The 13,574-nt window shown below is 32.2% G+C and overlaps 1 protein-coding gene across 1 annotated transcript in view; it reads left to right on the top strand.

Annotated features, from left to right (window-relative positions):
* Positions 1 to 1,372: 1,372 nt before the first annotated feature.
* The window catches only part of LOC123666493 (protein pangolin, isoforms A/H/I/S), a 133,106-nt gene continuing 120,904 nt past the window's right edge, over positions 1,373 to 13,574 (top strand). The window contains exon 1 of the mRNA XM_045600580.1: positions 1,373 to 1,548. Coding sequence (XP_045456536.1) covers positions 1,381 to 1,548 — 168 coding nt within the window. The 5' untranslated portion in view covers positions 1,373 to 1,380. The remainder of the gene's footprint in view (positions 1,549 to 13,574) is intronic.

Genomic DNA, 13,574 nt, shown 5'->3' with positions numbered 1-13,574 from the left:
TCTACTCGTGTGTTTCTTAGAATTATTAAAACTATGTACAGTTTTAGTTACGTGTTTATATTTCATCGATATATAATTTAAGTTATTTATCAAACCGGCACAAATTCTTATCAAAAACCATACCTTCGATATATTGATAATCTTATATAACTCGTCTATATAAAAGTAAATAGATAAACGAAATACATTAATTTATCACCGAACTAATGATTTTTGGACGACGTCCAAATTGAGCTTAATTGTATGCATTATCTGAGATCATAATTTAAGTAAGGCTACGGCCGCGCATCTCGTACGCTTTTACCGTGTAAGTGTTAATCAAATGAATTTTTCTCGGTATTTTTTTTTTTATTCGGTATAATAAATATTTGATCACCAAATCAATACTATCAACACTAGTCTCATGATGATCGTTTGAAGTGATAGTTTTGACAATTATTAATACACTGATGTGAACACTGAATGCGCGCGCATAGATAATGCATTTGTCATATTGGTATGTAGAGAGGTGCCATATGAATAATGTGGTCGACACGTTTGAAGAAAGCTATGCATGTCAATATGCAGTTGTATTTAAATATGATGCCATAATTATTGGGTAGTGGGACTTTAATATGGGGGTGCTATGTCGCTTACTGTAAGATATATTTAGTGCAATAGTGATTTGAATCTTAAAGTAAATCTATCTACTATTTCTTTTTGAATACATTAGAAATTTTAAAAATAGTACAATTAATTATCTCTTGTCTTATTAGTTTAAAATGTAACATTGTAAGCACTTATTTGGCTAATTAAAAATCGTAATTGATTACATTTATTAATTTCTACCATATTCATTCGAATCGTTTCAAAGCCAATAAAATGCTCAGTATCGTAAGGTTTTCCGAGCTCTTGGCCCGAGGCCAGAGACTTGACGAGTGCTTGACAAGCAACTTGACCTGATATGGAGTTACAATGCGGTGAATTAAAGTTAAATTTAGGTTTTAATGTCTACTTGTATTACGCAATTAGCATTTAAATACCGCAAAATATTTCAAACTATTGTATTGTTCAAGTACTAAATGTGTATTTTGTTTGTTTCAGATTTAATGCAACAAAAAATAAAACGGAGCACCTCAGCTTTAGCATTTTAAGTTCAACCTGACAAAAGTTATCTGTGATCTCATTTAGTTTAATTAACAAAACAATTGCCTAATAGTATAAGTGTGAAAAACATTAATAGAACGTTAATCGTCGGATGTAATCGGAAATCCGGCTCGAAGGACCAATTTTGGAATTTGATTGAGCTCTAAAATGACGATTTAGTGCTTGGTCATGGATGACAGATAATGTGTTGTTGAAGGATGGGATAATGGAAGAGTGGGCGTTAGGTTCTTGAAAATGCCGCATGCGCACTCGAGTTCTGCAGCGAGCTCGGGCGGCGACGACCTGGGCTCCACGGACGAGGTCAAAGTATTCAAAGACGAAGGTGACGGAGAAGACGAGAAACGAAGTTCGGAGAACCTTCTGGAAGAGAAGTCTAGTCTTATCGATTGGACTGAAAGTGAGGTGAGTGACACTCTTGATGTACGCTACGCTTCAGCCTGTAATATCCTATTACTATAGGCCTCTTTCCCCATGTAGAAGAAGGATCAGAGCTTATTCCACCACGCTGCTCCAATGCGGGCTGGCAGATATATTCCCTACTATGAGTAACGATCGCTATCAGGTGTACATGATAGCAACCGGGACCGACGGCTTAACGTGCTATCCAAGGCACGGTGGGGAGACCCACAAGGACTGCACAAACACCCAGACCACGGCAAACACCTGTAAGGCCAATACAAATGTTTGTCATGTGCGGGGATCGAACCCGCAACCGCCAGCGCAACCGGCACAATCCATGGCTGTGACCGTTGCGCCAACGCGGCGTCTTATTTGATGTCCATTGATGACTCTTGATGTATATTTCCTTAACTATTCTAGTTCTAATAAGTAATTTAAACATTTAAATATAAATATTTCTTTTGAAATGCGTAAAGAATCAATTTACTTATAGGAAGGTATTGGAAAGCAAACATTGTCAAATGTAATTCTTATTTCGACATCACTATTCAACGACTGTAATGTTTGATGCATGCGAATCAAACCGACAATAGGAATATTCTTTTGAATCAGACTATAAATACTTATTTTCGTCTTACTCATATTTCAAATCTATAGGGATTTAAATTTGCTTATGTCGGAAAAAAATTCAATACCATGGAAAAAACTTCATCTGATAAGTATATAAATGGTTTTGTTTTTTTTTCTCTAATAACAAATTCTAAATTTACATTTATTTACGCATTTACCACACACCACACAATTCATATTATTAAAAGTGTATTGTTTGTTGACACCGATCCGGTCATCTGTGGGTCAGTATACTCTTCTCAAACACGGTGGTCTTCCGACCAAAAACCACATCCTTATAAGTAATTTTAATACATTGTAAACTTCCACTTTCACAAATCACCATTTTTAGCTAATAATAAATTTCATGCGGCGCTTCATAATGTTTGTCAACCATTAAATATGTAGATACTAATTTTATTTTATTTATCTTTGGAAGAAGGATCAAAATCGTGCGATGGATTTTTATATACGCAGTAGACCCCAGCAGGTGCCAATATCAGGTAGAATTCTATTGATGTTTTCTTGGCATTAAAGTACAATGCGTTTGAACGAAATCGTAATATATTGATATACCGTCAGTGCATCCTTTCAATGCACATTATATGAGATACACCTTCAGCATCAGTGCTGAAATCGTCTTTATTGATATTCGCGTAAGATTTGATACGGATTATTGAAAAACCTTGAATTATTTGTGATTTTACACTTTCAAACTATCGAAATAAAACGAATTGTGCTGTTTGGACTTATTCAAGTCCGCCCACCGTATGTGCTACCATTTGAACCAGTTTTTATCGTAGGAACTTCACACGGATCAATTAGTTATGTTTACTGCGCACCTAGTATCCGTTGATGTCCATTTTACGTCAAAATTTTGATAAAACACTATTTATGGCTGCATCGTATTTTTTTATACGGTCGAAGTGTCGAGTATTTTAATATTCATAAGAAGAAGCGGTTAGTGACCTCGTTATGACCAATTCTATGCGTAGATTAACATCGAGACTGTTAACTTTTAATGATTAAATCACTCAATTAGTAGTGGAAACGCTACAAATAACGATGATAAAATCACGGTTCGTCGAGGATTTTTTTTTTAATGTTGCAAATTACCCATAAAACAAACAAATCAACCGCAACAACCGAGACGGACGTAACCTAAAACACTCATTGTACGAGCGCCATCACAAAAAAAAAAAATTGAAAAAATCCACAGGTACATTTCCGAAAATTTATGTAAAGTATTGTATTCCAGTCGACATAAATTACGTAGTCATTGTACTATTTCCGAAAACTCTATTATTCGCTAGGAGGGGGCGCGTACACAATACATGTCTACCTGCATTCAGGTATTTCTTATAATAAACACGGACTCCCACTGCTTTTGTGGACGAATTTACCTGACGACCTGAGAGGCGAGGGAGTGCAAACATTCCGTGGACACCTACAAACGAAACTTGCATGAATTTACCGTCCCTCTTTCACCAGTCGAAAGTTTTAATGATCTAAATGGGACGGACGATTCGGCTGATTGGTACGAGAATCCCAAAGTATTACAGTCACGGATCGTATAAATATTGGATTATACTTAGGTGCAATTCTTCTTTGTATGTCATAATAGCATCGATTATCGTACGTGATGCTATTACAATACACTTTATACGTACAATTTTCTTTGAGTTTCGATTTCTTTTAGATTACAATTTTCGACGGCTCGTGAATTGGATTTCAATCGTGTCGGTGTATTTACGCCTGCTTGATTTTTGGAAATGTTTTCATAATAACGAACCCGATTTTATTATACTGTTTGTTTGAACAAGCAGAGTGCTTATGTCACACTATGCTGTTGATACGTACTCGTATGTACTATACATATGTTCACGATTATAATACCCATACTTTTGTTCAAAATATTTTTTCGTTTTTGGTAATTTTATTACCAACAACGTTTATTTGACTTTTTAAAAGTATCATGTCTATAAATAAATGAACTTAAAGACCGGTGTAAGCAAAGACCAGTAGTAAAATAGTTGCGATGTCTTTCCCCACTTTAAAAAAAAGTCAATATGTTTGCTATTTCCTGCAGTTATGGTCTGCACATAAATAATGACGAGTTAAGATAACTGCCCACATATAGACACCAAACACATTTTATATTATTTGAAGTCTGTCTGTAGTTTACTATTTATTAATTACTATATGAGTGTAATTGAATGTTCATTGTTGAGTTAAGATAATAAGTAACTAATGATAGGTATATTATTAGTTTATTATTTTGAAACGGTGAATTCCATTTAAATCCGCGCACGATTTCATTTGCTTATGTCATGGGAAATTTCGTTCTGAGAAACGCTGTATTAATCATATATAGCCCCATAAAACGTGTCCTACATCAGTTAATTCATCTGTATCGACTAATCAATGAAGTATAAAGTGAGGAGTTCTTCCAATGCGCCCGCGCACGAAATCCACATCTATATTTAGCAAACAACGATCTCTTGTCTGATGCCATCCGTTTCCGTCGGCCATGCTGGCCTTAACTGAAACTGACGATTTGAGGGTTTGGTTTTAATTTTCTCTTCGTACTCAAGTTACTTTGCTTAATTTAAAGCAATTTTTCAAATGTTAAAATACAGCCCCGTTTAGCAACATACTACGATGCTCTTTTAATTTTATTTATATGTTAATGTAAGTCTTATCATCATGCTTTAATTTATTATAAAATTATCATTCTTTTTATGAACATTTGAGTAATTATTCTAGTCTACGTTAGTTACTTTATAATTAATTATTTTTTTAAATTCCACGTGTATTTCCTTAAATTTGCTGGTTTAATTTTCTTTCATTCCAGACTCTTCTGATTTATTACGAACTAAAATTAACTTGATAAAAATAATTTTTTATTTTTTTTTCTCTTTTAAAAATGAACTTTAAAAAGATAAAAACAAAGAAGTGGTTAACTATTCGAGCTGTTATTACCGAACTCCTTAACAAAAGATATCAAATTGTTTATGACTCAGTCAGTATCCGTGGTAAATAAAACACGTCCATCATGGTCCGATGGAATCCATTACTCCTTATCTATAAAATTAAATTCTAGCCCAATTTGTGTAGTTACCATTAATAGCTCCTTAGCGTAAATCCACATATTAATTCAGCCTTGCGCGTACATTTGGATAATTAGTATTTATTGCTTACTGGCTTCCCGCTTTCCGTCGCCATCTTTAATTCGCTGATTCAGTTTATTGTCTTTTGCTTGTTGAGAGTTAAAACTGTTTTTATGCTCAATTGCCTGTTCAAATGTAAAAGAATATGTTTAATGCTGTCTGATTCGATAACTTTCGGAATATACGAATGAGACTGTTGGAAAAGGCATCAGTTTACCTAATCAGACCAAAATCTTTTTGAAAATAACCAAATTTTGAATCAGGCGCATTTCGGAATAGAGCAATCGTCTTGGTTTCCCTCCGTTGCTAATTTTACTCCGACTTAGTTTACGTGAACTACCTTGTTTGCTTCCGATGTTATATATTGGACTGTTTATTAATGATATACAGTAACATTTTGTAAGTATAATCTTGTATTATTTTGTTACTCTAATTTCAAAACAAGCAATTTGATTTTCTCTTTGTTGTTCTGTTCCTATTTACTTGTGTTTCTGGAGAAGAATTTTTTTAGGTAATTCTCATCACTTTTGTTATTAATACTTTCCTTAAAAATAACTGATAAGAAGAATTACTATATCACCAATCATTATACAATCGATGAAAATTTCATTAAAGTCAGAAGAAGAACACAAATAAATTTCTTACTGATTGTCATCAATACTGGGTAACAACCGCTGTTGTTATTACCATAATTCTAAGAATGATTACATCTGTCAACGAAAGCCTTCACAATAATCATAGAGTTATTAGCGTCCTTAGGTAACATTGCCCGAAACTCAAGTAATATTAATTTTGCATACCGTATCTGTGCGGCGTGGGCTCGTGTAGCTAATTACATTCAATGGGTATGTCTGTTCGTACGTAGGAAGTTGCATTGGCCTGCATAGCAATTGTTTTAGATCTAGCTGGACTGGATGTGGTAATGTTTACTTACATCTATACTCGTACTAGTTTGACATGATGGATTATTGTAGACCGTGTACTGTATGAGTTTAGATATTGTTGTTGGTAACGAGTCACGCTTACGATAAGATATACGTAGAATGTTACCTTTATTTATTGATAATTGCTGTTGATAGATTAATATATATCAGCTAGCTGTTCCCCGTGGTTTCACACACTTTAATTTGAGCAAAAAAGCCTATAAACTTCCTCTGTAAATGGGCTATCCAATACAAAGAGAAACTTTTAATACGAACCCGTAGGTCATGAGGTTAGCGCGTTTAATTAGCAAACATTTTTTTTTAGTACAGATTTATGAAAAGGTAATAAAGCTTTCAGTATTATTCTAAAATACTTATTTTTCATTAAAAAGCCTGTTATTAGAAGAAAATGAGAGGCTATTAAACAGCGCTCGTAATAGTAAAGATATATACTGGGCCTGGATTGAGTAACTAACGGGTTCAATTATATGGTAAAGTTTGAGGTGCTGTATTTGTTCTTTTCTAAAATGTATAACGGGTACATCTATCATCTAATTGAATAATAAAGATTGCAACTACACCTAACGTCGTTAGTAATAATTGTTTGTAAAGGCATTTTAGTTTGTGATCAAATGATCAATAGAAATAAATAACAGTATTAAATAAACTAGTGTAAAGTAGTGGTTTTAGTAATTTTCGGTAGCTTTACATATTGCAGTAATAATATTATTATTTAATTGTATTAATAAAATGCTTTTAATACAAATAATTGTCATTCATCAAATCCAGCTCGGATTTATATCGGATATACTACAACATCACCTTCGCAAATCCATTAGTTATGCAAGTTTAGTGCATTAGTGCGCATGCGCGAGTCATTTGTTGTTTATGAGTGGCCATGTTCGCCGTGTTTCCGTTGTATCGTTGAATATGTTAATTGGGCAGAGCTCCTCAAAGAAATTGTTACACGAGTATTAAAGATTAATATTAAAATCTTTTATTTAATTGATAAGTTCAAAAACTTGCGTTTTATATAAAATTACCTCTTTATAAGGTAAATTGGATTGCACGTCTAATATATATTATATATCATGTCAGCGTGGAATGGTGGCAAGAATCCTGGCATTTTTTAATATGTTGATTACTGCAATTTTTATTTAAAACCCGCTTTTCGTCGTATTACACGATTATTGAACTACAAACGAACAATCACATCTTTCCCTCCTACTAGCTACTTAATGTTGCTCTTTATGTGTGTACTGCTATAACTTTAATAAACATCTATATTGTCTTGTGATGTATTTGTATATGTGCGTGTAATAAATATATCCATAAGTGACACTTATTGGTTCTATTTCATGATTTATCACACATAAATAATATTATCATTAAAATACTGATGGTTAAAAGTTCCATGATTTTGTTACTTTTAACAGTAACATTTTTCGTTTAAGATAATATTCTTATATTAATTACTTCGGTTTAAATTGCTGTAGTTTGAGAAACTCTGCCGATAATCGTTTATGAAAACTAACAGGTAACCTGTAAAATCTGTGTAAATAAAAAACATAAGGAGTTAAGATACCAGGAAAATATAGTTAGTATTTATTTAATTCATATATATTATTTAATTCGTATATTATATTTTTATAATTCGTAAATTTCAATATATTTTATTTAATTTCGTAAAATTTCGTTCAATACATTTAATTTAATTCGTAATACTTGTTCATCTCGATGTAACCAACGTGGTTTCGTCTGTGTAAACAACAGAATGAAGAGACAAAAAAAATCTTCAAATGGTATATTAACAAAAATTGCTTAACAATTTGAGTATTATTTAGTAGTTGCTAATTAGTAAAAATGTTTTAAGTAGTGAAGTAAAATCTAATTAATAATGCAATAGCTTAGTCATTTTTATATTACATAGATACATTAGTTTTTTCATAAAATTTTAGCAATTATGATATACATACTTCGTATAAACACTGACGATATATTTGTGTTCTAATCCAGATTTTACCAAGTAATTATTGAAATTCTATTAAAATTCATTCAGAATTTTTATCTTCCTTAAATACGCTCTTTTTCTTTACGATTAATGTCAGAGAGAAAGAGATGGACAATTTACGTTTCAACGATATTTATCTACGTTCCTGTTATTCTAACGTAACATATAACAATCTATAATCAATTTGAAAATAAAGCTTTTGTAACGAAAAAAAAATTAATCTAATGAATAGGTATAAATGAACAAGCTCTTCAGTATGTTATTGTATGTATGTATATTAATAGGTTTTAAGATAGCATTAACATTAGCATACCTAATATCTGCTTTACAAATTACCTTATGTTTAACGTTAGAAGCTTGAAGATAAACCCACAACATCGTGTATTACGAATTGCTGTTTAAATTTTGATTAAAACAATTAATCATTACGTACAGAGTATATTCTTACATAATGGTTTATATTATAGAGGAGTGTTTTGTTTGTGATAATGTATAAACTCCCCGCAATCAAAGGCCTTCAATAGTATTTGAATCCTATATTTGTGGAACCGATATACACATCTATACTAATATTATAAAGCTGAAGAGATTGTTTGTTTGTTTGAACGCGCTAATCTCAGTAACTACTGGAAAGAATTGAAAAATTATTTCAGTGTTAGATAGCCTAGTTATTGAGGAAGGCTATAAGGCTTATATATCATAACGCTAAGACCAATAGGAGCGGAGCGCCACTGAAGAATGTCTTAAAATCGGGATTTTTTCCTTCTGAGAGCTTCCGCTGCGTGCCTTGCGTAAACAGTAAGTTTTTTAAAAATCATGTATAGCAGAATTGTTCCTGTTCCACGCGGACGAAGTCGCAGGCAGAAGCTAGTTCTAGATAAAAAGTCAAAAAGATGACGTATGTACCTACGTTTAAATTGCTCGGTTACAAAATCACGTGCACAGCAAGCCATCAACAAGTAGTGTTAACTGTTTTACGGAATCATAAAAGGAAACTTGAATATGAAAAATAAGGTCAGATTTCTCTTAAATAGACTCCAACTATTGCATGTCTAAATAAATAAAAATGAATCGCTGTAATGTATGTGCACGAGTGTAACTTAACACAAAACAATTGCACTAAATTTCATAAGTCTTTTTTTTCGTGTTTCTTATTATCAAGACAAAGTTTTGTATAAAAGAAAATTTGAAAAAAGAAAAAAAATATATAATTCATAAAAAAAAAAACACCTGTTTGTCGGGTTCACCTAGTTACATACAATTTATAAGCAGCCCGACTGGGTCAGAAACTCGACCTTACAGAAGATCACAGCTAAATATTATACTGCTTTCTTTCTTCTGATGTTGCAGCCGTTTATAAGCTATGGTAATCGCTTGGTTATTGACCTAGTTGTATAAAGAAGTACAAAAAAATTAGATCGACAAATAAGCTATTTTCTATGTACTAGGTATATAGTTTTTATATTTTCAATGTTTTCCGGTCGCCGTGTTGTGTATGACAGCCTTAACAAGTATTTCCATGTCTTATTCAAATTGCATCACGCGCGATTAGATTACGCATTCAAGGTAATTAATTACAAGTAAATTATGTACATGTTGATAACGTTTTATAATCGATATAAAATAATTATATGTTAACACTTACTTGTATGTCAGTACCTATTGAAAGTAAAAACTCTATGTAATGTTTATTGTATACAGTGTTGCAGTGGTCAAAATAAGTAATCGTATAACCAATGAAATTTAACTTAACAACTGTGTTTTAAGTAAAATCAAATTAATGTACAAAATTACATAATTATTATATCTTTGATAGTTTGTGAAAGTGGAACAAAAAACAGTCAATCTTAACTTATCATCACCATCATCACCATCATCATCACAACAGCCTTTCGCAGTTCACTACTGGACATAGGCCTCCACAAGTTCACGCCAAAAATGGCGTAAACTCATGTGTTTTGCCCATAGTCACCACGCTGGGCAGGCGGGTTGGTGACCGCAGGGCTGGCTTTGTCGCACCGAAGACGCTGCTGCCCGTCTTCGGCCTTAACTTCTACTAGTCCATAATAATAAAAATAGGTATAATGTAGTGTAACATATCGCTAATAACAATGTCTTGTAGTTGTCTTCTAACAAAAAACTACTGGAACTAGATAACATACAAAATACATCATAAATGAAAATTTATATTAAGATCAAATCCCGAATCGACCAATAAATCATAAATAAAAACGTACAAAACTTAAATAAAAATCAGTTCTATAGAAACTGTATTCTTATCAGCAATCAATAAATTCCTGTCCAATAAACCCTGATAGTGTATCTGTAGCCCTGAAAGGAGCCACAGAATGAAATATTACAGTAGACCATACTGTGACATCGGTGTGTCCTCCATTCGACTTCACATTGAAATCTAAGAAAAAAAAATTGGAAATTTTGTATTTTTTACTCTAATTTTAAGTTAATTTACTAAGGATGTTAGTTTTTTTTTTGAGTTTGTTTTACTCCCTTCTGTTACCAAGAACAGAAATCATGTACCTAATTGTAACACCGGCCCTAAAAGCCAGCAACGCTCCAGCTACTCTTAACGTTGCAGATGTCCACGCAAAAGTAGTCATTTAGGATTATGTGGTGCTGCCTGCTCGTTTAACCTCCTTTTTATGTCACTCACTTTTACTCCTTTTTATGTACAGAAAGAAAAAAAATACTCATCGAACACAGAAGTTATGTGGGAAATACGACAATGCATTCAAGTTTACATTCTGATATATTTAATAATAATGAACCTTTATGATGTTTTAACGATATTTCGAGAGTTAATAATAATATCACATGACTCTCAAATAGAATGCATATAATAAAATCACGTAATATCATATAAAAAGTGGTATGGGTTGTCTGGAAGAAATGGCTAATTAGCCATAAGTCCGCCCATTGTACTTCACTGTCTGTAACTATCTTTATGCTTTGTATGTAATATATTTGTGGTGTACAATAAAGTATAAAATAAAATAAATAAAAAGTTTCTTAAAACGAGTCGACTGGGTAACAAACCACGACACCGTGTGTTGACCTTTATGAATGACGTGTTATTTGCATGTGGTTTTGGTTATAACTGATAAGTACGGCATTGGATTATTCGGATAATGGCTGACGGTAATATACAGATAGCTTGACCTATTCCTAATCAGTATATGAATTATCATTTCGTCTAATTAAAAATGAATGCTTACCACTTATAAAAATAACGTATATTAATTTTTTTCTATATTAATTATGCTTGATTGAATGAGCTAAAAGATAATGGCGCTATTGTTATTAATAAAATCGCAGGAAATTATATTTTCTTATTATTATAATCCATTTTTATATTCTTATATTGCCAATATATGTGATATATCTTTATAAATTTTGTATTAAATATACAAAAAAAAAACTATATAACCATCCAACTGCTGGGCTTTGAAATACACAGGCCGAAGACAAGCAGCAGCGTCTTCGGCGCGACAAAAGCCAGCCCCGCGGTCACCAACCCGCCTGCCTGGGCAACACAATGACATAAGCTCGCGCCAATTTTGGCGCGAACTTGTGTAGGCCTATGGCCAGCCTGCAGAGGACTGCAATGGGCTGGAATGATGATGATGATACAAAAAAAATGTAAATAAATTAAAAATTTTATAAGACTTGTATTATGTGAATTACTTCATATGTTATTTGTTTTTACGAGATAAACAATAACTATTATCAGTGAGGGCTTAGTTTAAATATAGTAAAAAGAATTTGACAGAAAGCAATTATTGTACAATTGTTTTCAAATCAAACAATTTATCGTTTACTTTGTACTTTTAACTTTAATGTTTTCAACGTAGTTCAATATACCTCGTTTATCATATACATGACCTGACTATAAAAAAGCCTATATCCCGTAAACCCGATATAAATTTAACATTTTGTTACTTTTAACAGTTCAAAGCTTGAATCAAAACGCAATAGCTTCTAACGTTTCCAATCAAACAGTAGTTACGATAAATCACCGATCAGTTAATGAATCCTGTCAATACTGTATTTTTTTATTTTATTTTCTAAATCTATTTTTGTTAGATCGTAAAACTGTGTACAGTTTAGAACTATTTTATTGTCCACTAAAAGAGGTTTTATGCTATCAGGACGGTGTTCCGAGAAAGATTGCTTTTAAAAATAGCCGGGTAAACTGATGACGAGACTGGGTACGAGTCTGGTCTCGACGTTTCGACGTTGGACTATTATTAAATGATGTAGATTTAATGTACTTTCAATGCATACTGTATTTATCTAAACTAGTGGTCTAGATGTCGAAATTCGACCATAATTAAAAATTTAAATTAAAGAAAACCAAAAAATAATGAATATAAAGAATCTATTTTTAAATTTTTCAATTTGACTACAGACTGACAACAAAAAAGTATAAATAAGCGTGTGTGTGTCAAATACATAGTATTGTGTGTAATTTTTTTTTAAATTAATTATAATTATGTACTTTTTATGCATAATTTAAAAAAAAATACGAGTATTCTGCACTTCATCTTTATATAAACTACAAGTGTGAGAAATTTCATACCCCTCTGTCCGCGTAATTTTCGTAAAAAGGGGTACAAAGTTTTTGCTTCACGTATTAATAGAAACACAATGAGAAATATTAAAATATTTTTGTCGTTTCTTATTTCTTTATGCATTATAATAAGTACCTTAATCCCCGTAACAGACAGCACAGTTTCCACTGACAAAAATCCATAACTTCGGCTATACTAAAACGTGTTAAATGTAGTAACGCTTCGTTTGGGTATTTTTTTTATTATATTTAATTTTTTAAATTGCATATTTTTACAAGTCTAAGGCTCGACAATATGGTGAAATTTAGATTATAAAAAAACATTATAATCTGACAATGACTGTTATCCTTCATTAATCGATTGATTATTTAATTTCTTTATCTAGAAAAATAGGATTGTAATGCTTAAATTGCATATTAAGTACTATAGTTCTGGTATTATAAAATTCGATATAGGTATATAAAAATAAATACATATTCATAGCTCATTCATAAGATCCGGTTGGCGATGCATCAGATTTAATCCCGACCTCATGACCTGCTTTATGAACCACTCTTATATACAACGTTTATTCAAAGAGAAATAATACGAAAACACAATTTCGATAAAGTATCGCTAAATTTGAAATTCTTAATAATCATTCTTCTCAAATCATCATCAATCATTCCGGTCACCAACCCGCCTGCCCAGCGTGGTGACTATGGGCAAAACACATGAGTTCACGTTA

Source organism: Melitaea cinxia, chromosome 26 (assembly GCF_905220565.1).
Source record: "Melitaea cinxia chromosome 26, ilMelCinx1.1, whole genome shotgun sequence".
Classification (NCBI taxonomy): Eukaryota; Metazoa; Arthropoda; class Insecta; order Lepidoptera; family Nymphalidae; genus Melitaea; species Melitaea cinxia.
The sequence above is the reverse complement of the archived record's forward strand: the minus strand, read 5'-3'. Positions and strand labels throughout refer to the sequence as shown.